A 25461-nucleotide genomic window follows, 5' to 3' on the forward strand; every position below is an offset into this window, starting at 1 on the left:
TGACGGACCGTTGGATGTTGGACACGGTGCATCTGGGCCACTCACTGGATTTCAATTGCTCCCCGGTTTGTATACCTCCAGTGTATACCGTGCAACCTCATCTTCACATCTGCGACAGGAGGTTGTACTTATGCTACAGAAAGGGGCTATAGAATTGGTTCCGGTGGGCGAGAAAGGTCAAGGGGTTTACTCCCGCTATTTTGTGGTGAAGAAACCCAACGGCAAGTGGTGGCCCATTCTCGATCTTCTGGCGTTGAACAAGACTCTGCAACGCCTGAAGTTCAAGATGCTCACTCTTCAGGAAGTCATTCGGTCAGCGCAGCCAGACAAGTTTCTGGTGTTGTTGGACTTACAGGACGCATACTTCCACATTCCCATGTGTCGACGGCACTGCAAGTTCCTGCGCTTTGTCGTAGGAGAAGATCATTACCAGTTTTGGTTGCTCCGATTTGGTTTAAAGTAGTCTCCCAGGACATTTACAAAATGTTTGGAGGCGTGGCTCTGACAGGAGGGGCATCGCATAAACCTGTGCCTGGACGACTGGCTGGTGCGGGGTTCATCACCAGGGGAAGCACAGGCAAGTCTTGGCGCTACAATGCAGCTGTTGCAATGGCTGGGCTTCGCCGTCAACTTAGAGAAGTCTATTCTGTCGCATTCCAGGGACTTGGTGTTTCTGGGGGGAGAGTTTCAGACTTGTCGGGGACTTGTGAAACCTTTGGGCGAGAGGATGATGAAGCTCCGGCAAAGGGCGGTGGAGTTTACGATTGGTGCATGGGTGTCGGTCCGGACCTACATGTCACTGTTGGGAGCCATGGCATCATGCATTCAGCTGGTGCCGAACTGTCGTCTCCACATGAGGCCAGTGCAGGAGTTCCTCGTGGACCGACAAGGTGGTGATCGATGACGGTCTGGTGGACGCTCTTCGATGGTGGCAGTGTTCAGAAAATCCAGTTCGGGCGTGCCGTTGCTGGAACCAGAGTGCCAATTCACGATTGAGGCGGATGCCTCTCAGACAGGATGGGGTGCGCATCTGTGGCTCACTGGTTTCAGGCCTGTGGTCTCAGGTGGCGTCTTGGTTCCACATAAATGTGCTCGAGCTGAGAGCGGTGCATTGGGCCCTGAAATCGTTTTCTGCCGCGCATACACGGCTCAGTGGTGAGGGTGTTGAGACAATACCACCACAATGTTTGATCTCAGGAAGCAGGGAGGCACGCATTCCAGGGTGCTGTCGAAAGAATCGCAGGATCTTTGGCATTGGGCTCTGTCACACGACATTGGATCTCTTCGCAACGAGGGAGAACAAACAGTGCCAGGAGTTTGCCAGCAGGTGGGCTCACCCCGAGTCTCTAGGGGATGCGTTCTCGTTCCAATGGACGGGCCGGTTCGCTTATGCATTTCCTCTGTTTCTGCTCATTCGACAGACCTTCCAGTGGATCCGACGATACCGATGATGTGTGATTCTGGTGGCTCCGTTCTGGGCCAGGCACGCCGTGCTTCTCAGATCTCCTTCATCTGTCAGTCACGGAGCCGATTCGGTTAGAAGCAACGCTGGACCTTCTGTGTCAGGACAAGGGTGCTATGTGGCACCACAATCTGGAGTCTCTCAGCCTGGCGGCTTGGCTCCTGTCTTCTCCGAGTTTGGCCTGCTAAAGCTGTCCAGTGACTGTTGACGAATTTTGGAGGCGGCGAGAGCACCGTCCACGAATGTCTCCTATGCATGCAAATGGAAACGGTTTTGTGTGTGGTGTAAGGGCCAGCCGGGGAAACACCCTTTCACCTGAGCAAGTTCTTCCCTACCTATTGTTGGCGGAAAATGGCTTAGCGCTATCATCTATAAAGGTTCACTTGGCAGTGATTTCGAGATTTACTCAGAGGCGACATGCGGCTCCTCTGTTTAGTGATAGTCTGATCAAACATTTTATGAATGGGTTGTTCCGTGCTTTTCCTCCAGTCAAGAAATTTCCACTGGTGTGGAGCCTTAATGTGGTTCTGTTGGATTTCTAGTTGTCCCTCATATGTGCTAACTTGTTTGAAACTGTTATTGCCGGGAAATGTTTTTATCTAGACTTCATTGGGAGATTTAAAATTGCTCACATGCTCTGAGAACCTGTTAACCTTTTTCCTTCCCTTAACCTTTCCTTTTCACAACCTCCGAATTTTTGCTCGTCTTGATTCTGACAACGTGTTATGAAGTGTATTTTTATTGTTGCACATTGCCCTTTTTGAAGAATGCTTATTTAAAACTGACTGTTAAATAATACTTGTATGTGTGGATTTCGATGCTACAGCTCCGATTGACCCATCTTGAGAAGTCTGGCTGCTTAGTCACTCTACCAACTTGTGTAGTATAGACCTATACCAATAGGTGGGTTACCTAATACCGAGAGGACAAGACTGGTGTAGTCTCCCACAGGCTACTGCATACAATCTTGCCTAACAGGGCCATTTTGAGAAAAGAGTCACCCTTGGGTGCTGTACTGCAGGTGGGGAATCAGCCTGAAGATACATGGCACAAGGTAGTAAAAAAGAAACCATTGCCACCAGCCATTCAAGTTAATTAGTGTAACTGAATGTTACATGAGAAGTGGGATAAAGGAGTTATGTACTCCCAGCACTCCACATAGGGTGGTGTGCGCTGGACCCACACAAGAAAAAGTAATACAGGAGTCATCTTACTATTCTTGGGAACAGTAGTTCACCCAAGAAAATGTAGTTAAACATTAAGAGTAGTCAATGGGATTTCTCAGTGGAACTGCACAAAAGGTGCTGTGTCTCACAATGCTAAAAGCAGACGCCTATGGAGTTTACCAGACTCCATTAAACTGTAAGAAACACAAAAATCCTAGTCAGAAAAAACACTTGAGTGAGAAAGTCCCACTCACTCAGGAGTTAAAATTGAAAAAGCTTGGAGCCTCTAAGGTTAAAGGAAAGTGGCACAGAAATGAAAATTCTCCCTCACATCCTGCCCAAGCAGCAGCGTCTTTACCATGAGCCGCTGCTTCAGCCGCCTCAAAACCACTCCTGAGACCCCGATGGGAGGCAGACTATCACAGCATCTGAAAGAATGACAAGGTATTACTCTGGATGTATGGGCACTGGAAACAGAAGCCCAGGGTTACAGCCTCCTTTTTATACAGAGACCTCGGGATCATCCACCAGGAAACCATTCGCTAAATGTTCCAGATCCATTCCTGTTGCAGGAAATGTTTACCCTGTTAGAGAAAGGTGCTATAGAACCAGTACCTGTGATGGAGAGGAACAGCGGATGGCATTATCCCAATTTCCTAATCCCCAAGGACGACGGAGGACTGAGACGTATCTTGGACTTGAGATACTTGAACAGGTTCCTCAGGAAGGACAAGTACAAGATGGTTGCACTTTCTCAGATCCTTCAGGCCCTCTCGTTCCATGATTGGATGTTATCATTGGATCTTCAGGATGCTTACTTTCATGTGCCAATTCATCACAAGCACAGGAAGTACCTGAGGTTAGCCATTGGCGGTTCTTGTTGGGCAAGATTGTATGCAGTACCCTTTGGGAACACTAACAACCCTGACTACAGGTAATGAGGAAACCCAACCTTTGGTATAAGCTTGTACTACACTGTTTTGGTAGCGTGTTGAGCAGCCAGGCGTATCTCAAGAGGGGTCAGTGTGAGCTGTAGGGGAGTTGCACAAATATTCAGTGACAAGTGTTCAAATAAACTTACACATGAGGTTTTTTGAATAAACAATTTATTTATTAATCAGGTAAGCCTTCAGAAGGGAGCAATATAACAGTAACACTCAAATATACTTCACAAAATACATTCTTAATATTTCTAAAGCAGTGAGTACCTTTTTGGGATGGCCCACAGACACAACCTATGCCCTCAGGTGACTTCAGTAACTGGGGACATTAATATATCACTGTTGCATTTAGAATCATTTTGGAGTAAGTCAAAGTAAAAGGTTATTAGAACATACAAGAGCCCACAAATATTCTTAAGCAGGCAAATCCTTTCAGATCCCCCCAATAAGAGTCATTCAATAGAACAGGCTAAACCAAAGTCAATGGACAAAAGTCTATCTGAGCTGAAGTACTTCTTTGCAGGTAAGTAAGAAAAGTCTTTGCACAATGTTTTAGAAATCTTTGAAGAAAAAGAAGAATCAATGTAGGGCCACAAGTCATTAGACTTGTGAGTAGTAGAAAATGCAAGCAACTCTACAGCAAGAGGTAAGTTCTCTCAGACTTTTACAGTACCTTTGTATTGGAGAAAAAGTGCAGCAGATGACTTCTGTCCCTGAGCATCTCTGCAGATCTCACAGTTCCTTGGCCTCTGTCATGCGGACAGTAGGGAGGACTTCTGGGGACTCCTGCACTGCAATGGGACGTCACTGCTCGCAACCGGCAATCTTCAAATAAGTGGCTGTTCGGTGTTTCAGCTCCTCGCGTCTCCTCGAGACAAATCACAGGGAGTTTCGGGCACCTCTCTCACTTCCTGCCACCCCAGATACCCTGGAGCCAGAGGCGAGCTTCACTCGTGAATCCCGCCAAAGGCAAAGCGAACAAAGGGACCAAACCTGGTTTGGCGCGCAGAGTAAATCTCAAGAAGGATCTTTCCACAAAGAAATAGCGAAAAAAGAAGACAGGGCCATTTTGACCAAAATGGCATCCTTTGGTGCTTTACTGCAGCAGCGAACGCAGCCCATGCTAAATGCACACCACGGTAGTTAAAAGTAAACCACTGCCACCAGCCATTCAGTGAGGAAAGGGTAACATTAAACATGTTACATGAAAAGCTAGACAAAGGGGATACTACGTAGCCCCTCCAGCACCCTATTGTAAGATAGTGTGTGCTGGGTCTAGAAAGTTACAATTGTAAGTAAAGTCAATTTCACTTTACTGCTCTGAGAAACAGTTGTTTATCCCAGAGAAGGTATTAAAACCTTTGGGAAATCTGAGAGACTTCCCTGTGCCACTGCACTGGAGGTGCTGTGTGACATAATCTAAAAGATGATGCCTATGGAGTTTGTCAGGCTCCATAACCAAAAGAGACAGTTCAGAAATCACATTAAGATACATGAGTGGGAAAAAAAGGGTCTCATACTCTCCAGGTAAAAAGAAATCGGGTCCTCAAAATCCAGCAAAGTTGCTGGGGGTCTCTAAGGTAGACGGAATTGGCACATTTCTGAGAATTCTCCCTAACAGTTCTCATTATCAGTTTCGAGTTATCCCATTCGGGCTGATCTCCGTCCCAAGGGTTTTCACCAAGTTAATGGCAATAGTGGCAGCAAGTCTCAGGAGAGTGGGGATTCATGTCTACCCCTACCTGGATGATTGGCTGATCAGGGCACGTTCAGCCGAAGAGGCCCAAGAACATCTCTGTATCACCTGCCACTCCCTCCACTGTCTGGGCTTCTCCCTCAATTACAAGAGGTCTTGCATGATACCATCTCAGACTCTAGTTTATTGGAGAAGTCCTGGATGCTTCCTTGGGAAAAACCTCCTACACGAGGTGAGGGCTCAGGACATTTTGCAGATGGTCACCAAAATTCAGTGACAACCGCGTCTTCCGCCCTTTGAATTCTTGAGGTTGTTCGGCTTCAAGTTATCCTGCATTTTTCTGGTGCCAGTGAGTCGCCTGCGAATGAGATTCCTTCAATGGGCTCTCAGAACACCGTGGTCTGAATTCTCAGGAAGAATGTCAGACCTTCAAATTCCGAGTAGAGTCTGTCTTTTATGGTGGGCATGCAAGAACAGAATTCTGAAAGGAGAACGTTTTTGGCGATCATGTCCAGAGATAACAGTAGTGACGGATGTCTCTCACAAGGGGTGGAGCCAACGATCTGACAATCGGCGGTCATTGGTCTCCATCGAAGTCCAAACTACACATCAACCTTTTGGAGCCGAGGGCAATCAGACTAACGCTGAAGGCCTTTCTGCCCTCTGTACAGGGAAAGAATGTCCTGATGATGCACAACACAGTGGCCATGTACTACCTCAACAAGAGAGGTGGTGTAGGGTCACTACCACTGTGCAGAGAGGCAGGGCAGCTGTGGTTGTGGGCAATTCAAGAATGAGTTTCGGCAGTACACCTAGCCGCAGAGAAGAATATGGCGTGGACACTCTGAGCAGGCATAGCAGTCTCCCACGAGTGGGAACTAGCTCAGGAAGTCCTTCAAGAGATCGCCACCCTTTGTGGAACCCCTGAAGTGGATCTGTTCACAACCAGTGTCAACTGACAGTGCAAACTGTTTTGCTCCAGGGAATTTCCTCCAAGAGGAGCTCTAGGGGACGCGTTCGTAGTGGACTGGGAATTTCCACTCCTGTACGCGTTTCCAGTCCCCATCATTCTTCACTTCATCAGGAGGCTGTAGAAGTATGGGAAATCAATGATCCTCAATGCACCGGATTGGGCCCGGAGGATGTGGTACCCAGACCTTCTGGACATGTCCATCTGCCCTCCAATACGTCTTCCACAAAGAGAGGACCTTTTCTCGCGAGATTGGGGGTCGGGTTCTCCATCCAGAGGTGAAGGCATGCTTCACGCATGGTTTCTGAGAGACGATGATGTAATCAAGATTTTGCTTTCGGGCCCGAAACAGAATCCCTATACCGCTGCCATTGGAACAAGTTCTGCAGCTGGTGTAGGGAAAAGTATGTGAACCCTTTTCAATGCGATACACCCAAGTTGTTATCTTTTCTTCTCCATTTGGCAACTCTAGGGCTCCAGATTGGAACAATAGAGTTATATAGCAGTGCTTTCCCTATTCAAGGGCACCTCGAAAGCGGCATCCTATTTCAAACTACCCTTAATAATTCAATTTCTTAAAACCCCCCAATTGTTTCCTCCTACACCATTCCAAGTACCTTGGGACTTTAACTTGGTTTTAAAGTTTTTGACGTGCGCTCCTTTCAAGCCACTCCATTCCTGCCCTTTAAGATGGCAAACTTACAAAACCATTTTGTTAGTAGCAATAACATCAGCCTGGAAGGTGAGTGAGTTGCAGACATCCTGTAAACCTCTGTTTACCACTTTTTACAACGATAAGGTTGTCCTTCAGGTCAAACCCTTTTTCTACCGAAGATTGTGTTAGATTACCATTTAGTGCTTCCGGCTTTCTATCCTCCACCTCATCTTGGCAAGGAAGAGGAAAGATTCCATAGATCCGAGGACAGCTCTAAGCTTTTATATTTCGAGGATGGCAAGGTTGCGACAGCACAACCAACTTTTCATTGGATATACATGACACAAACTAGGTCCGTCAGTCACCAAACAGACCCTATCCAGATGGTTCATACTGGCTATTTTGGAGTGTTACAGGCTAGCCAGAAAAGATCCTCCAGAAGGTTTAAGGTCTCACTCCATTAGGGGAATGGCAATTTCCTCTGCCCTTCAGAGGGGGGTTCCGATAGAGGACATCTGCGAGGCAGCTACCTTGTCCACCTTCCACATGTTCACAAAACATTACTGTTTGGGCACTTCTAACAATAAAGGAAGATTTGGGCAGGCAGTACTCTGCTTCATTCTGGACATACAATGACTCTTAATTCTTAAGAAATGAATACTACTTTGGTAGTCTGTCATAGATGAGGAATACGTGGGAGGACACAATCCATTCGAAGAACACATTACTTACCCCATGTAACGTTCTTTCGACTGGATGTTCCTGTCATGAAGCCTACCCCCGGGCATCAGGACCAAGGCCCTCAGCTCCGTGAGCAGGCATCCAGACATTTGTTTAAACCTCAGCAGACCGGCTAGGGGCTGTCTGGGTTCAGTCCTGGCGCCATAGGCGCCAGGCTCATAGACTTTACTTACCTGATGCAGACCATGCTGTAAAAGAGTCCAAGCCTACATGAGGCCTGGATGGGACTATTTTGTTACAGGGACTATTTTTTTACTCGGCCGTGGCTCTAGGGAACTTCTTACCTGGAACTACTTTGGAGGCTATTTAAACCACACCCGAACAGCAGCACATGCTTCGCGTTATTCTGCATCCAGCAGCGTGACGCTCACCGTGCCTGCAGCCAGCATCCAGTCTTCTGCCACGCCGCCCCTAATCCGGAGCCCCTAGAATAAAGAAGAAAAGGACAAGGTTAGAAAACAAACTTATTTCAAATTCCTCACCTAATTCCGGAACCATGTCATCTCCGGACCTGGAAAGTACATCAGTCCTGCACGCGTCGCTTCGCCAGCTCCAGCACGGCGCCATACTCACCAGTTCTCACAGCATCTTTCGATCCGGCACTGTCCATCATTTCTTCGCCCTAATCCGGCACCTAGGGGACACAAGAAAAAACAAGGTGAGCCAAGGGAATCAACAAATCAACCTCTTACCACCATAGACTTACCACCGGCGGTATTATTCCATAACTCTCCACATTTTCATATGCCGCATCTGTAAAGAGGGAGAAAAACACGTTAACGCATGCAATAGTTACCGGACAGCGTTGGGTAACAGACTCTTACCTGAACGCCAGCAGCAGCTACGAGACCACCTTCTCACAAACTCAGTTGCAACTTAAGGAAGGAAGGGGACAAGAGTGAACATCGGGCACATTGAACTCTTTGAACTTGATACTTACCAATCCCGCCAGGGACTTCAGAGTCCATACTTACCGGAACTCTCCCAACGCCTTCAAACCAGTGCAGTAACTGGTATCTACGCGCCCCTGCAAGACACGCAGGATGGTGAGCTCATCTTTTACGAACATAAGGTGAGGTTACTAAGGGGATATCGGAGGTGATTAGTGGGGGAGAGCGAGAAGAGTTGGGAGGCCATCACTAAAACCCACAGGTGGTTAATCCCTATCTCCACTTGCAGGAAAATACTTCTTCGGGTCCAGCAGACAAGACTAGGCGGGCCAGTCCAGACAGTCATCTCTGCACTACGCATCACGTTGAAGGAGACCGCAGCTGTCCGGGTCCGATCGACACCCCTTGGGGTCCAGGTGAGCAACAGTTCCTCCCACATATTCATCATCGCCCTCCCAACCTACCCCACTGTAGAATTTCCGATCTTTGGACCTTGCTCTCTTTCAAGGTCTGATCATTTAAAGACACTTATCAAGGCAGTTAATTCTGCATATGGTGGCGATAAAGCAGAACTGAGGCCAACGGGTGCTGCGTGTGGTATATGTACTCGACGATGACATCAGCCGCATGGAAGCCCTCGAGGGACACCGAGTCGACCGTCTCGACGCACGGCACCCTATGCTGAGAGAATATTTTTTTCCAAAGAAAGCAGCTAAAGCTGGAAATGAAGCGATCAAAGAACATCCAGTCGAAATAACATTACCAGGGGTATGCAACTTGTTCTTCTGTGCTTTAACAGAAAGCTTTCTTTTCAAGGTAATTTATGTGCATTCGTTTCCGCTGGGGAAAAATCCATTTGAAAAAAGTTGCAGCGTTGGTCTTGGTAAAGGTTATAGGTTTGCGTTTTGGACATGGGTTACCATTAGGACTCCCTTGCTTCCTAACCCTCTCCTTATGTCTCCTTAATTTCCCTCTCCCTCCTCTCATTTAAGCTTCACTTACCAGATATTAACAGGAAGTAGGAAGATTGGTTTTGAGGTTACATGAATCATTTGGGATAACATCAAGAGTAGAGAGCAGTTGACTCCCTTGATTGGCTTTGCTCCGCTGACACTCTTCTTCAATCCTAAGATGGGGAGAAGGAATTGAATCTTCTGGGTGCAGTTCGTCCTGTTGAGATTCGTGTTTGTTGGTTGCTTTGATGACACTCCATTCTCTTTTAGGCATGTGTCCTTCAGCGACAGAGAAAGGGATCTGTGAGTAGTGATGCCAGTGCCTCAACTGACTCCAACACCTATTATGAGGACGATTTCAGCAGCACTGAAGAGGACAGCAGCCAGGGTAATGTGTTTTAGACAAGTGGGAGGGTTTAAGTGTGGTGTGGCACGGGGAGAAATTGAGTGTGGGGATAGTAAGGATCATGTGGAATATACAGTAAGGTTCCTGGATGCATGGCAGTGATTGAGGACTGAACTAAGTTGATGTCTTCGGCTTCAGGATTACCCTTTTTCCTTCGTATCCAGATCTCCTTGTAGGGGGTGACAACAAGAAGTGGCATATCCATTTCTAGGTTCTATGATGAAATAAAATAAGTGTGCACCCTGATTATACAGTTTTTACACAAATCATATATGAAGAATCTGTTAACGCTACTAGCACACTGTATATTTGCGTTGTAACTTGTTAGATTGAGCGCAGACATTGGTTTGAAGAGGATTAATGGCTGCTTGCCGTACTGAGATTGTGTATTCTAATGTGTGAGCCTCTCCGCAAGCACCTGTCCATATCCCTCTCCATTGGGCTGGCACCTTGAAAGTGGGGATATCCCATGACCTCACTTTTCCATTCACTGAGCCTCTCACCAATCCTACGATCCTTTCCTTTAGACAGCCTGTTAACATAGGCGTTGGGGACATTTTTACACAATGCTCTGGTGAAGGTTGTGTAATAATCTAACCTAATGGTGGGACAGAATGTTGCCCAAAGGAAATATCAGATTCTCCAATGGTAGCTTTAGTAGAACAGTCTTGCTTAACTTCAGGAGGGAACACGGTTGGAAGGCAGGTAGTGTTCATACCAACAGACTTCACAAAAGAACACACCACACTGGTATACTGAAGATATAACTATTTTATTTCTAAGTTCAAACATGCAATATTTATGCTGAGGAAAATAAGTACTACGGTTACATGGAATACATAGAGCATAGTGTAAGGGGAAAAAGCAGTAAAAAGCTGGTTATGTCCCAACTTATTCTTTGCCCAACCATGTAACGCCCCCATATATCTGGTGGCAGACCAAAAATGTAGATATCCAGATATAAGTTAGACTAGACCTAGAGATATTACATACACACAGTAATTGTCATGGATCAGGATCCAAGCATACCAAACAGAAGTAAGCACAGGTTTCCTACTACATTCTTCTTCTTTTTTTTTTTTTTTTTTTGCAATGCACAAGACTTTCTTCATTTCCTTGTCCAGCTGCCCAATCACATTGTATTCTTCATCAGACACCCTCACCGATTTAGCACTCTAAGGTCTTTTTCCCAATGTATTTGTTTTGTAACCTATTCCGATGATTGTGTTAGCAATCAACACTTTTTACAATTGGATGAGCCATTTAAAACTTTGAATCAAACATATTTGGTAGCTGTAGTACTTTTGCATGCTATCAATTTTAGGTAACTAGAAATAAGAGGCATGTATTAATTGAGGCTTATTTTAGAAGTACACCTTTCCTACTATATTCTAAATAGTGTTAAACCTAATACTTTTGCACATAACACAGTTGTAGCATTTAGATGTAGGGAACATGTCAACCGTGTCGGCACAGTCAGGAAAGCTGCCAAAGTCAGGATAAATTTTATAAAAACCGTCCCTTTGCTTAGAAGGGTATAACGCACCACAGAGGGGACAGTAGTACCAAACACTGATATAATATATATCTAGGCAGGAGTGTAATATAAAGATGTAAAAATCCCTTATCAATCGGGTGGGGAGTCTCTAAACATCTAGTTCTTGGCAAGGAACGTTTGGTTTCCTAGGATGTCCATAACAAAATGCAACAGTCCAGGTAAGTGTTCGGCACTGTTACTTTTGGGAGTTCCAGTGTTGAGAACAGGGCCCCATAGGAAACATGAAAAGCCATATATGTCTGTTTCTTTCCACATGTTCCTAGAAGAAAGCAATGATATATGGCATTTATAACATGCCTATACACGTTATAAATTGTTATAAATTGCCTTGAAACAATTGTTTCAAGGCGTGACTAGGCAAGGGAGGGGAAACAGAGGGAAGACGGAGACAACGATCCTACTAGGCCTGGTGACATTGAGATCGCGCAACTGCAGGGGGGAGGGGAGAAGTGTGAGGGGGAACGGAGGGGGCAGTGCAGTACATAGGATAACAGTAAAGTAAATGAAACAATAAAAAAGAGTGGTCGGCTGGTGGCAAGTGCAAGGGTAAGTGCAGATATCTGGTGTTGTCAAGTGCTAGTAGGGGCTGTAGAGATACAGAAACCGTCCCAGAGTGCAAGGGTTGCCAGGGGGCAGTGCATGTGTGCAACTGGCGAGGAGGGGACCTGAGCCCGAGATCAGAGGGTAGCCAGGTAACCAGTGCAGTTTCAGATTCAGCCAGGTGATCAGCAGGGGAGAGGGGGAGAGAAAGCAGAAGCAAAGAGGAAGGTCTTGAAGTGCTTCCGAAACTAGAGATGGATCTCCTCCAGTTTCAGCGAGGCAGGGAGGCTGTTCCAGAGGGAGGCCCCAGCAGAAGAGCGAGATCTACCACGAGTCGCTGCTTGGTGAAGCAACTAACTCTGAGGGAGTTGGAGCCGGATGAGCGAAGAGCTCGAGAAGGAAGAGATTTAGGAAGAGAGAGTTGGAGGTATTGAAGCTCTAGGCCCCAGAAGGCCTTGTGGACAATGCAGATGGTTTTGAACTTAATCCTCACCGCCACTGGGAGCCAGTGCAGAGATTTAAGTCCTCTAGAGATACGATCCCTGGGCTTGAGGCCAAGGACAAGTCTCATAGTCCTGTTTTGGATGAGTTGCAGAAGGTGGAGAGTAGAAGCAGGCACTGAAAGTTGGAGCAGAGAGGCAATGCAGTGGGCACGAAGTGCCAGGTACTGGTTGAGCAGCCAGTGAGAGGGATTAGACCCCTGGAGGAAGGACCCAATTTGGACCTCGGAGGGTCTATCGGAGAGGAAGGAGGTCAGCCAAGCCAGGGCTTGATCAGTGATGCCCAGGTTATCAGACTGTTGAGCAGGATGGCATGGTTGACCGTGTCAAAGGCAGAAGAGAGATCAAGTAAGATGAGGACACAGGGTATTGGAATCGAGGTTGGAGAGCAGGTCTTCGCTGATGTTCAGCAGAGCAGTTTCTGTGCTTCTGGCAGCTCTGAAGCCATACTGATGGCCATGGAGACAACCAACATATTCAGAGTGAAGATTAAGCTGGAAGATGACCTCTTTTTCAGGAGTTGGTCCAGGAAAGGAGTGATGGAGATTGGACGATAGTAGCCGGGCAGGAAGGGTCGGCAGGGTTTCTTAAGAAGAGGGTGCACAAGGGGGTGCTTCAAGAGGGAGGGGAAGACTCAATTGGCGAAGGAGTGGTTTCAGAAATCAGCCAGAGCAGGAGCCAGGGTGTCAATTTGGTCCTTGATGGTTTTGGAGGAAAAGGTGTGAATCTGTTTGGACAAGACTTTCATAGATTGGACTTGTCTAGAAACCTTGTCTGAGGAGAACAAGGGCAAGGCAGAGAAGGAGGGAGGAGAGGTGGCCAAAGAAGGGCCAGAGGAAGAGCAGGGGGAAGAGGAAGATAGAGAGGACAGGATATCCTGAGTTTTAGAGATAAAATGGGAAGCCAAGGCCCTGCAAAGGTCCTGGGAGGGACAGGAGAGGTAGAGACTGCAGTGCAGCAGGATTGCCCAGCTCCTTGCAGATTTTAAAAAGTTCAGCTGAGTTGTTAGATACCGCAGAGACGTGGGGTTGGATGTGGGCCCTCTTCTTGGTGCATACGGAGAGCCGGTATTGCTTTTGGGGCAGGAGGCAGGCCAGTTTGTCAGGGGATGTACCGGAACCATCAACCCCAGGGGACACCAGTGGGGTCCCAGGTCCAGTGGAGTATGCAAGAACCAGGAGCAGAAAAGCAGAGCAGGATTGAGGCACCATTGTTGACCAATGGGGGAAATATCAATCATGTTTATTTCGGACATGCATCCATAAAACGCATAAACACTTTTACCGCAAGGTTATCAAATACTCACATAGACTTTGACTGAAAACAATTGAAACAATAACATACAATTGATCCAATCTGTACCTCAAAAGTGCACAGAGCTCATCTATTAACTAATGTGATCATGTTTAAATTATACAATCTTCCTCCAAGCCTTTGTTATTTATAGATATGCCATTATTCTCCAGCATGGGGTCTGGCATTGATTCACATGCTCATGAATATTCCATATGGTCTGGCCGGGAATCCTCAGTAAAAGAAAAAACCCTTTCACTTTCACTTACAAACTGTCTTTCTCCTATAAACCAATTACTGAGCTCTACGTCATACTGCCCCCAGCCAATAACTGCCCTCTTCCTAAGCCCCTCCTCCGGCAGCCATCTCCAGATCTTTACCGCATGTTCAAGTGGGAGTCCCCGTGTTATGCTCTGAGAGCTTGTCTACATTTTCCTGCTTTTTCGTTAAAAAGTTCCTTTGTTTGACAAATAGAGACTGTGTGCTCTTTCGTTGCTTTGACCGGCAAGCAGGGATCCGTTTGTCAGCGTCTTTCTTCGCCCCTTAAGGACAAGAATCATCGAGCTTAATAGAAGATTCCACAAGGCCATCGGGCCTACACCGCACGCTTGACCATGTCGGCGGAAAAGGACGGAGGTTCTCTCCAAGCTCTGATCCAGCTGTGGATTGAGGAATGTTTTTGTGGAGGATAAACACTTGCAGTGCCTCTGTCCCCATCCGGACCACAAGGAAGCGGATTGCGAAATTTGCCTGGTTTTCAGCAGACACAATGTCAAGGACCAGCACAGTAGGTTGGCGGCGTGGCTCAAAGCCAAGGCCTCTACCCCGTGTGGCAAGTAGGGGCATGCCTCACCCAGGACTGGCCGGTCCGAGGAAGGGCCTGCAAGTCCTTTGAGGGTGCTCCATCCGTGGGGGCTCAAGACTAGGCCAAGCACAGAGTCAGTTTCCATCGGGGTCGTCGCCCAAGCGGTTCCTACGACGAGCGGGGCCCGCTCATCTATACTGCCTACCTCCATCGCTCCAGCTCCTCCTCGAAGAGGAAATCGGTTAACCCTAGGATACTGTGGGAGAAGCCAGAGAAGACCAAGGCGCAGGCTAAGGTGTCCGACCTACCACTGAAGGCCCAGGTAGTCCAGGCGAAGTCATCCTCAATGATCAAGCTGGTGGCGGCCGCTCTTTCGAAAGCGAAAGGGACTGACCTGGCCCAGGGGACCTCTGCGGCGCCCAGAGGTTCCCTTCCTCCCAGGCTTCGGCCAAGCCGGTGGAGAAAAGGATGCCATCCCTGAGCCTGGCATCGACCCCCTCAGGACGCAAAAAGGGGGGGGGAAATGAAGGCCTCTAACACGCTCCAGGGCAGAGTTATTTCATGGTGTCTGGTCACACGGTCTCGGAGGACGTGGGGTACGACGACAGAGGACATCGACCACTGCGGTACCGACGACATGGGCGCTGGACCCAGCAAACCCCCCACCACCTTCCAGAGACATGTCGCTGGACATCCTGTCAACTCACCACACGCTGGTATCAGATCTCAAGAAGAGGATGTCGATGTCACCCCCGGCGCTTACCCCTGTGGCACTATGCCCTTCGGCGAAAAAGCGAGAAGGCACCCCTTGCTGCCTCATCAACCACATCACATGCTCCCCCAGGGATACGGGGATGGACACAGTGACGACAGACGATGACTGTGGGGTGTCCCTACACCGAGAGTGTAGCTTTGGGATCGTTCCACTCCATGTCGCCCCTGCGCATCAGAGCCCTTGCAGCTCATGCCAGAAGAGACCAAAAAGGAAGGTTTCCTTTACCAGCGCCAAGAGGCTAAGAGGAAGACAATTCTGGCTGTGCCTCTCCTCGACAACATTTGGGATGAGTGCCTGGCGCTGATGAAAAATCCTGTCTCGGCCCTGTTGAAAAGAGACAGGCTAGAAAAGAACGGGTGCTGGAGTCTGCACCCAAGTGCCTACGGTTGCAGCCTTCCCCAAACTCAGTGGTCTCGGCGGCTGCGAGGAAGAAGTCCTCAAATCCATCATCTTCAGCCTCCGTTCCTCCAGACAGCGAGGGGAAGAAGTTAGACGGCATGGGTAGAAAGGTTATCTACTTGGCAGCAAAGACGGTCAAGGCAGCGAATGCTCTTGCGATCTTCGCCAGATACGACAGGGGTGTTATAAGATGGCCTGCTGCTGGAATTTCTCCCCGACAAGCGAGTCGAGGCGCTGGTGATTCTCCAGGAGGGCTAGGTGGCATCAGCCCATGCCATCACTGTGGCCCTTGACATAGCGGACACAGGGTTCCAACAGATGGGGGATCGGTGTCTGCCTCAGTCGTCGTGGCTGGTTGAAAGCCACCAACCTTCGGCAGGAAGTTCAGACGAGGGTCCTGGGCATGCATTTCGACAGGGACAATCTCTTTGGGAAGGCAGTTGATGAATCATTTCAAGCTATCAAGCCTATTTTATTTTATTTATTTGCACTTATAAAGCGCGCTTGCAGCCCATAAGGCATCGAGGCACTGTTACAGAAAATGCAAATATTCAATTTGCAGGGGGTGCCCAGTGGGCTCTTGGTTGCATGTAAAGGAACAAACATGCAAAGCCTTGTTAAACGGAACAAAATGCAAGGAACTGTTGAACCAACTCATGATGGATATTCTTTCAGACAAAGAGTTTAGTTTTAATAGCCTTGCGGAAGGCTAGGTGTGATTCAATCCGTCTTAGGTGAGGTGGCAGGGCGTTCCAATGCGTGGCTGCTTGGGTGGGGAAGCTGGAGCCTCCAGTGCGCACCTTTCGTGAGGTGGGTGTGACAATCGTGTTGACATAGTGTGATCTTAAGGGTCTGGTGGCCGTATGCCTGATGATTCTGTCGGTCAGGTAGGGCGGGGCGAGGTAGTGGAGGCATTTGTGGGTGAGGGCAAGCGTTTTGAAGACCATTCTCTTTGACAGGGAGTCAATGGGCTTGCCTTCTGATTTCAGAGATGTGGACTCTTCTGGCGGTACCTGTGGCTGCCCTCAGCGCATTGTTTTGAGCTAGCTGCAGTTTGGCAATGTTTTTGCTGGAGGTCCCAGCGAAGAGGGCATTGCAATAATCTAGCCTTGACCCAATAATTGCCCTGGCAATGGTGAGACAATTGTGGCGGGCCAGGAAGGGTCTTGCCGCGTTGAGGATTTTACCGTAGTAGGCTGAGGAGGTGGCGATGGCATTGACCTGTCTGTCCATGGAGAGGTCGGAGTCAAGATAGACTCTGAGGGTCTTTACATAGTTTGAGACCTTGATAGGAATGTTGTCGATGATGAAGGATGAGTACTGGTCTCCAAGGTTGCCCAGTGTGAACAGTGATCCGATGAGGAGTTGTTCAGTTTTGTCACTGTTGAGGCAGAGACAATTTTCTGCCATCCACGACTGGATGGTGGAGTAGATAGTGGTGAGGGTGTTGGTGTCAGCTAGGTTGTCGCCCGTGAGTGGGATGAGTACCTGTGTGTCATCCGCGTAATTGGTGTAGGATATGCCAAGGGAATCCAGGATGCTGAACAGGGGCCTTGTGAAGAGGTTGTAGAGCGTCGGAGCTATACAGGACCCCTGGGGAACACCGCAAGTGAGGAGGCTCGGGGTGGCGGATGCAGACTCCGAGAAGACTTTCATGGCCCTTTCTTTGAGGAAGGAGGTATCCATTGACAGGCTTTCGGGGAGAAGTTGGCTTGGGTGGCTAGATGGTGGCACAAAGTGTTGTGGTCCACGAGATCAAAAGCCGCGGATAGATCAAGGAGCAATAGGAGGGCAGGTTTGCCTACATCTCTAAGATCGTCCATTTGATTCTTAAGGTCTAGGAGGGCCATCTCGGTGCCGTGCCGTGGGCGGAATCCAGATTGCCGCAGGCCTAGGAGCCGGTTATCCTCTAGGAACTTCTGGACTTGCAGGTAAGATGCTTTGTCCAAGATTTTGAGGAGGAAGGGTACAGTGGTAATCGGTCTGTAGTTAACAGGGACTGTGGGGTCCAGAGAGGGTTTTTTAAGGAGCGGGCGCACCCAAGCTTCCTTGAGTCCGGATGGGACGTGGCCAGACTGGAAGGAGGAATTGATAAAAGCTGTGAGGAAGGGGGCTAAGATGGGTGCTGAGTCTTTGATGAGACTAGCTGGGCAGGCGTCGCCCTTGCAATTGGAGGGTTTGATGGAGTTGAGCAGGGTAATGACTTCTTGCTCGGTGACATCTTTGAATTCAAATAGAGGGGAGGCGCTGGTCCTGATGGGTGACTCAGCGTGCAGTTTGGCTATGAGGTTGGAGAGGGCTTTTTGGTGGCCGCAGATTTCTGTTTGGAGGGTGTTGAGCTTGTCGAGCATGGCCGACTGAATGCTGTTGCACCACTTGTCATCTTTGATGATTGATTGATGGAGGGGGGGGGGGGGGCAGATGGTTTTTCCAGTTCCCTAAAGATGGTGAATAGTTCCTTGGACCCTGACTTGGCTTCAGCGATCCTGGTATTGAAGGAGGCGGCCTTCGCTAAAGTAATGTTAGTCTTATAGGATTTGGAGATTGTTTTGAACTTCAGTTTGGTGGCCTCAGAGGGGCTGGCTTTCCAGGCGGAGAGGGCCGTCCTTTTTTGCGCACGTTGTTCATGAAGTTCTTTGGAGAACCATGAGTTGCATGTTTGTCTTTTTTTGCGTTTTTTAGGGACAGTGGAGCAATGGTGTCAACGGCTGACGTGATGATGTCCTTAAAGGTGTCAGCTAAGGTTTCGGGGTTGTTAGAGGAGGGGGCCTGGAGGGCAGGGTTGAGGAGGTAGGGTGCTAGATTCTCAGCCGTCAGAAGACGAGAGCTCCTGGCGTAGGTTGCTGGGCACGGTGGGTGGTGGGGGGGGCGAGGGCCACTTTCCTGGTTCCGAGGGTGAATTGGATGTAGTGGTGGTCCGACCAAGGGATGGGGGTGTTGGCAGTGATGAGAATGGAGCAGTTGTGATGACTGATCCAGTCGAGGGTGCGCCCTTTTACATGAGTGGGCCCAGAGATGGAGTGTGTGAAGCCGAGGTTGGACCGGGCTTTCTTGAGGGATTTCGCCGGGTGGTCCTTGGGGTCGTTGAACCCTAGGTTGAGGTCGCCCAGGAGTAAAACCCCTGAAGTTTTTTTGATGTTGTTGGACAGAGCGTGAATAAGGGTGTCCTGGAAGTCAGGGGATGAGCCTGGGGGTCTGTAAACAATATGCAGGGAAATGGTGCAGTTGGGAGAAGCGTCAATTTTTAGAGGGAGGTAGTCGCAGTTAGTGTCAGGCGAGCCTCCAACTTCTCTGATGGCAAGGGATTCCTTGGCGATGAAGCCAACGCCTCCACCTTTCTGCAAGGTGCGGTCTTTCCTAAAGATGGAGTACCCAGGAGGGATGGCCAGGGATAGGGCTGGGCCTGACGTTTCGTTGAGCCAGGTTTCAGTGAGGATGAGGAGATCGAGGATGTTGAGTGCGTGTGCGGGTATGGATCGGGCATTGATGAGTGCACATCTGAGTGTGTAGGCAGAGAGCGGTGTGACGGTGGGCGGGCTGGCCGGGGTGGTGCATGGCTCGGTAGTGGCAGGTGGGGTGGAGTCAGAGGAGGACATGGGGGCGGAATGGGCAGTATGCATGGCATTTGGCAGCATAGTACATTGATTAGCAGTGGGGGTGGCATCAGCATGGGCAATATGCATAGCATTAGGCAACGTAGTACATTGATTAGCAGTGGGGGCGGCATTAGCCTGACACGGAGACGGCCGTGCCCTTGGCACGCTTCATCATCGCCCTTCCTTTTCTGCCTCGGGAGGGAAATCCGGGAGATCGCCTAAGGGTTTCGGCGGGGGATCATCCTTGTACCATCAGCCTTCCCATTCCACCACCCAGGAGGCCTACAGGGGCCGTTCCAAGGCTTTCAGAGGTGGCCGCCGCCGTCCCCAAGGCGGCACGCAGGCTCTGAAGAAGCAGAATTTAACTGGCCAGGACGTCGGCCCTCCACCCATGCACCGCTGGTGGGAGGCCAGCTTGGGAGCTTTGCCAGCGAGTGGGACAAGATCTCCACCGACCGCTGGGTGCTGGACACACTCGCCCACGGACACTCTAGAATTCCAGCAGAAGTGTCAGCCGATGCCACCGGTGGCCTGGCAGAAGCAGCACATCCCTCAGCTCCTGCAGGAGTTACGGGCCATTCTAAGAAAAGGGGTGAGAGCTGATTCCAAAGCGACTCCGGGGTGCCCGAGTCTCCTCCATATACTTCTTAGCAAAGAAGACCGGGGCTGGAGACCCATTCTCGACCTGCAGCGTCTAAACAAGTTCCTCAAGTCCCAAAAATTAAGGATGGTCACGTTGCAGTACGTGCTTGGCCAACTGGACGAAGGGGACTTCCTAACGTTGCTGAATCTAGGGGACGCTTACTTCCACGTCCCCATTCACGAGAAGCATCGGAAAGGTCCTGCGCTTTGTCGTACAGGGAAAGCACTACCAATTCAAGGCCCAGTGCCCAGGGTGTTTACGAAGTGCTTGCCACCTGTGCCGGCCCATCTACGTCTGCAAGGGATACATGTGTTCCTGTACCTCGACTGGCTCATCCATGCCAAGTCAAGGGAGATCGCTGTTGAACACACAGATGGGAACGGCTGGCTGCTGACGGATATGGCATTCTCTGTGAACTATCCAAAGTCCTGCTTGATTCCATCCCAGAATGCGATCTTCCTTGGGTCCAGGCTGAACCCGGTCTCCTGCCTGGCGGCCCATTCAGAAGGGACAATCGCAGCCATTTTGGGAAAAGTGCAACGGCTTTTGACACTGAAAATCTACACGGTGCGGACCATCAAGTCGCTGCTCGGCATGATGTCGTCGTGTATTTACCTGATCAGACTCTGCAGGTCGCGGATGTGACCCCCTTCAGGAATTCCTGGACACTCGTTTGGTGCAGGTGTCCCAGAGCTTCGCAGACGGGATTGTTGAGCGATAAGGTTGTGGAGCGTGCAATCCAACCTCACCAGGGGCACGGATTTCCAGAGCCCTCCATACAAGTAGACTGTAACCACAGATGCTTCCCTGGAAGGCTGGGGGGCCCACCCCAGACAGTGCCACACCAGAGGCCTGTGGCTACCGGAGGAGAGGGATCTCCAGATTAATGTCCTGGAACTGCAGTGTTCTTGGCACTCCAGTTGTTCCTTCCGTCCCTCAAGGGCAATTTGATGAGGGTCTTCACGGACAATACCTTCATGATGTTCTACATCAGTAAACTGGGGGGACCAGATCCCCGGCACTCTCCAGAGAGGCACAGGGCTTGTGGCACTGGTCTGTCACCCAAGGGATGTTCCTCCTTTTTCTTTTATTTATTTTTCTTTTAATTGCATTTGGTTTAAATTAAACCTTTACAATTTCGTAGATAAAAAGAATGACTAAATAGATAGGACAGATCCAATGAAAACATTCCAGGGAAAAGGATCAACAACGAATAAAAGCAATTCATAAATTTAAAAACTCAATTCTGCCTCTAAAAAAAAATTTTTTAAAAAAAATCTAAAATTACATTCACATCACCTATTTCATAAGTCATATGATACATAATTAGTGACCAAATATCTCATTGTCCACATTTACAAGGGCAGGTTTTTTAATAAAGGCAGAGAGGTCAAGACCCTCATGAATGTTATGCATAGATGGGCAACGTTTCCATACCAAAATCTTCATCATAGATGATTGAATTCACATCCAGGGGCATCAAATACTTTGCCCTTAGGTCCTGAAGGGGTACAAACTCGAGGACCAAGTGCTTTAGAGTCTCCAATTTCCCCATACAGAACCTACAACAGGCTACCTCCACCAAAATCAAGGATTTCTTTAATTGAATTTCCCTGGTGGGTAACAAATTCCACCATACTTAATAGAATACCTCTATGGAAACGATTTGGGAAATGGAGCAGGATCTTCGTTAAAGATCCTCTGCATCTGATGTGTTAGGTGGCTCAATGAAGGATAGGAATGGAAAGGGTTAGTGGTCTGGGTCCAATCGTAATCAAATAAGGCTTGCTTAGCCTCCAACGGATTTGAAGTCAGGGTCTCAAAGGTCACCCCAATCTCCTTAAGGACTTGCTCTGATATTGCTGAGAGAGAGATTAATACCCGAGAGTGAATCAGGTTTCTTCCCATTAGGTGGTACAAGGTATTAGGAATAGGAGCCCTGATTTTCGAATATAAAGACAGGCAAGCCCATTGTACCCGCACCCAAAGGGAGACTATCCCCAGTTCAAAGCGTATAGCTGGAAGAGGTAGCATGGTGGGAATTCCTAGGATCCTCCTCCAAATTCTGCCCTCGATTTCATTGAGGGTGTTACTCAATTTATCGCCATATAGTTCCAGGCCATAGATACATTTCTGAACTTTTTTGCCTTTAAAAAAATCATTGCCGGTTTAAGGGAAAATCTTCCAAACTTCCTATCTATCTTAACGATCTAGGCTTCTAGGAGTTTCGCCTTATGTAGCAAAGCCTCTTTGACTGTTGTTGAGCCTTTATATGCAGAGAAGTTGAAACACAGATATCTAATTGCCCCTGAAGCTTTCAGAGTCTTACCGTCTAAAAAGACAGGCCCGGTAGTCTTTACCCTAGCTTTTCTAAAGGAGAGGATCTTAGTTTTTTTTAGGGTTGATGACCAGCCCATTCTCTTTGGCATAGCTCTCAAAGTTGTTTATAGACCTTTGCAGACCGACCTTAGGTCAAATATCAAAAGTTTGTCGGCATAGGCAAGCCAGATGATTTTCTTTTTCCTTTCCTACCTTAGTGGCAACCATCCCTTCTTGCACAAATGCAATCGCAACATCTGACAAATACTGATTAACGAGCCAGGGGGCCAGAAGACGGCCTTGTCTGACCCCCCCTCCTCCAGCCTCCCCTCCCCCAATGGGTTCGAATTCTCCTTGAGATTTTGCCTTTTTGACTGAGGCGAACCTGGATCCCACAGTCTTCATAGACCCCACTAATCCATCTCAAAAGCCCCACTTTGCCAGTATAGTCCATAATTGCCCCGGTCAACAGTCAAATGCAGCAGTTGGGTCTATCGAGGCCATGTAGGTACATCCCCTAGCTGACAGCCAGGCCTCCTCTTGTATACATTTTAGAACAAGGCTGTTGATATTAGTAGAGTGGGCTCTCCTAAATGCAGTCTGAAATTGGTCCAGCGGATGAGTGGTACTAGCCCAATCCTCCAAATTTGAAAGCAGGAACGCAGAAAAGATCTTACAATCTGCGTTAATGAGCGAAATGGGACAAGGATTAGTTGGGTCGTCCTGCTCTCACATTTGAAGATGGGGACCACGTGGGCCGTATTCCAGGAGATAGATGTAACTTATTCCTTTCCACCTGGCGGGAGTCAAGAACACCATTGCCGACTGTCAGCAGGGAACTGTGCCTTTGCTACGAGTGGAAGCTTCAACGGGATAAAATGGACAGCCTCTTCCTCAAATGGGGCAGACCCCAAATGGATCTGTTTGTGACGGCGACAAATTCCAAATGCCAGAAATTCACCAGCAGGTTCTACCAGCCGAGGAGCATGGGCGGGGGAGGGGGCGCGTTTTCCATCTTGTGGGAAGGCCTCTTCCTGTATGCGTTCCCTCCATTGCTGCTCCTGCTGCGAGTCAAACAGTGCTGATGCAGGATGATCCTAATCGCCCCGGCGTGGCCGAGGCAGATTTGGTACCCGGATCTACTCAGCAGGTCAACTTCGCCCCCGGCCAAGCTGCTGGTGGTCGCGGATCTGGTCCCAAGAGTAGGCGGTGCAATTCTGCACCATGACCCAGGATCGATGAGCCTGAAGGCCTGGCTCCTGCAGCCTTAAAGTGCGAAGGATACGAGCTGCCGGCGGACTGCAGGGAGGTCCTTACAAGGGCCTGTGTGTCGTCGACTCTGAAGTACTATGAGCACAAGTGGAAACGTTTTGCGACGTGGTGCCTGATGCAGAAGATCAACCCTCTGAGGGTCAGGGCCCCGCAGATTCTTCTGTACTCGCCGGGCTGGCACATTCCTCCATCAAGGTGCATCTGGTGGCTTTCTCCTGCTACACCAGGTCTCCGGGACGGCCTTCTTATGTCCCACCGTCTCATCAAGTAGTTCCTCAAAGGGCTAATTCGATAATTCCCGCAGGGTGAAGTCGCATGCTCCGGCGTGAGAACTCGGCGTGGTACTGACTAGGCTCATGGGGTTGTGGGGGGGCTTTGAGCCTATGCATCAGGCTCCTCTCAAGTTCGTATTGTGGAACACGACTTTCCTATTGGCCATCACCTCTGCCCGGAGGGTAGATGAGATCCAGGCCCTATCCTGCAAACAGCCGTATCTGACTTTTCACGACACAAGGGTGGTGCTGCGGAAGCACCCCTCTTTCATGCCGAAGGTTCCGTCGGACTTCCACCTCAATGAGCCTTTGGTGTTGCCTGTGCTCTTTCCAAAACCTTTGTCGCCAGCTGAAAGGACTTTGCACTCGCTGCATGTGAAGTTCTATATAGCATGCACAAAGAGTTTCCGGAAGACATCTCAACTCTGAAGTTCTATATAGCATGCACAAAGAGTTTCCGGAAGACATCTCAACTCTGTGAACCTTAGTCCTGTGAACCATGGAAAGGCCTTGTCCAAGGCATCCTTCTCCAGGTGTCTCTCCAGTTGTATCACCCACTGTCGGCGGTTGGCAAAATGACCGCTGCTCAGCCGTCCGAGAGCCCATTCTAACAGAGCGATTGCTGCGACGACTGCGTTCCTGTCTGCTGTTCCCCTGCAGGACATCTGCAGGGCTGCTACGCAGAGGTCCACGCACACCATCGCGAGATTCTACTGCGTCGACTGGGATTCCAGAGAGGAGTCCAGGGTCGGCCAAGCAGTGCTACGCAACCTGTTTGCTTGAAGGTGAGTCTGTTCCGGAGTTGGGAGTATTTGCTTCTGTTGAGCCTTGCCACCTCCTGTGGTTGTGTATTGATGTATTGCTATGTATTCTTTATTCATGAGCATGTGAATCCATGCCAGGCTGATGCTGGAGAACAGGATTCAATTCATTGAGATATGGCAGTGCAACATTAATTCCTTTGTGATTGCCTTTGTTCAATTCACAAATCATTAACCACCCAATTAATCAACATTACAAGATTCACTGCATCATAAACCAATATTATTGCAGGGGTCGAAATTAGCATTTGTGCACCAGGAGCAAAAAGAAGCTCCTGGGTATCGGGCATCACCCTTTGGGCAGGAGCTACGTCTTGGGAACCAGGAGCTAGCACAGTAAATCTTTCGTGTGTGCAATATGCAAATTAACCTTCTGTCTATTAGATATTATCCAATATACTTTGTGTCCCTTAGGTTAGGGCGATGTATCCGTTGTATGCTTTATCCTCTCTCTTAGTGAGACTCGCAGCAGTTTTTTCTGGACCTTTTTCTTGTTCTTCTGAATGAGGGGAGCCTTTTTCCCCTTATTAATTCTTACTTGCTCTAACCCATGGGAACTTTGGTCTGTGTTTTACCTTATTTTATGGAGTCTTGCTTTCTTCCATTTCTCTTAAAGGCGTCTGTTACTTTTGCAGGCACAACATCCTATGTGCAGTGTTGCTGGGAACCCTTTAAGTTCTCTTTTTATATTCTTTCATTTTCCCTAGTAACTACTGTTCTTAACGAAAGAGGCATATTTTGTATCGTTCCTAAACCTTAACTTATGAGAAATTAGCACACACCACCTT

At 48.8% G+C, this 25461-nt stretch overlaps 1 protein-coding gene across 6 annotated transcripts in view; it reads left to right on the plus strand.

Moving 5' to 3' along the window:
• UBR4 (ubiquitin protein ligase E3 component n-recognin 4) overlaps positions 1-25461 on the plus strand; it is a 2945062-nt gene that overhangs the window by 405818 nt on the left and 2513783 nt on the right. For all 6 annotated transcript variants that reach the window (XM_069611069.1, XM_069611071.1, XM_069611072.1 and 3 more), the window contains exon 14: positions 9745-9862. In XM_069611069.1, coding sequence (XP_069467170.1) covers positions 9745-9862 — 118 coding nt within the window. The remainder of the gene's footprint in view (positions 1-9744; positions 9863-25461) is intronic.

Source organism: Ambystoma mexicanum, chromosome 8 (assembly GCF_040938575.1).
Source record: "Ambystoma mexicanum isolate Mex_15411 chromosome 8, UKY_AmexF1_1, whole genome shotgun sequence".
Taxonomy (NCBI): domain Eukaryota; kingdom Metazoa; phylum Chordata; class Amphibia; order Caudata; family Ambystomatidae; genus Ambystoma; species Ambystoma mexicanum.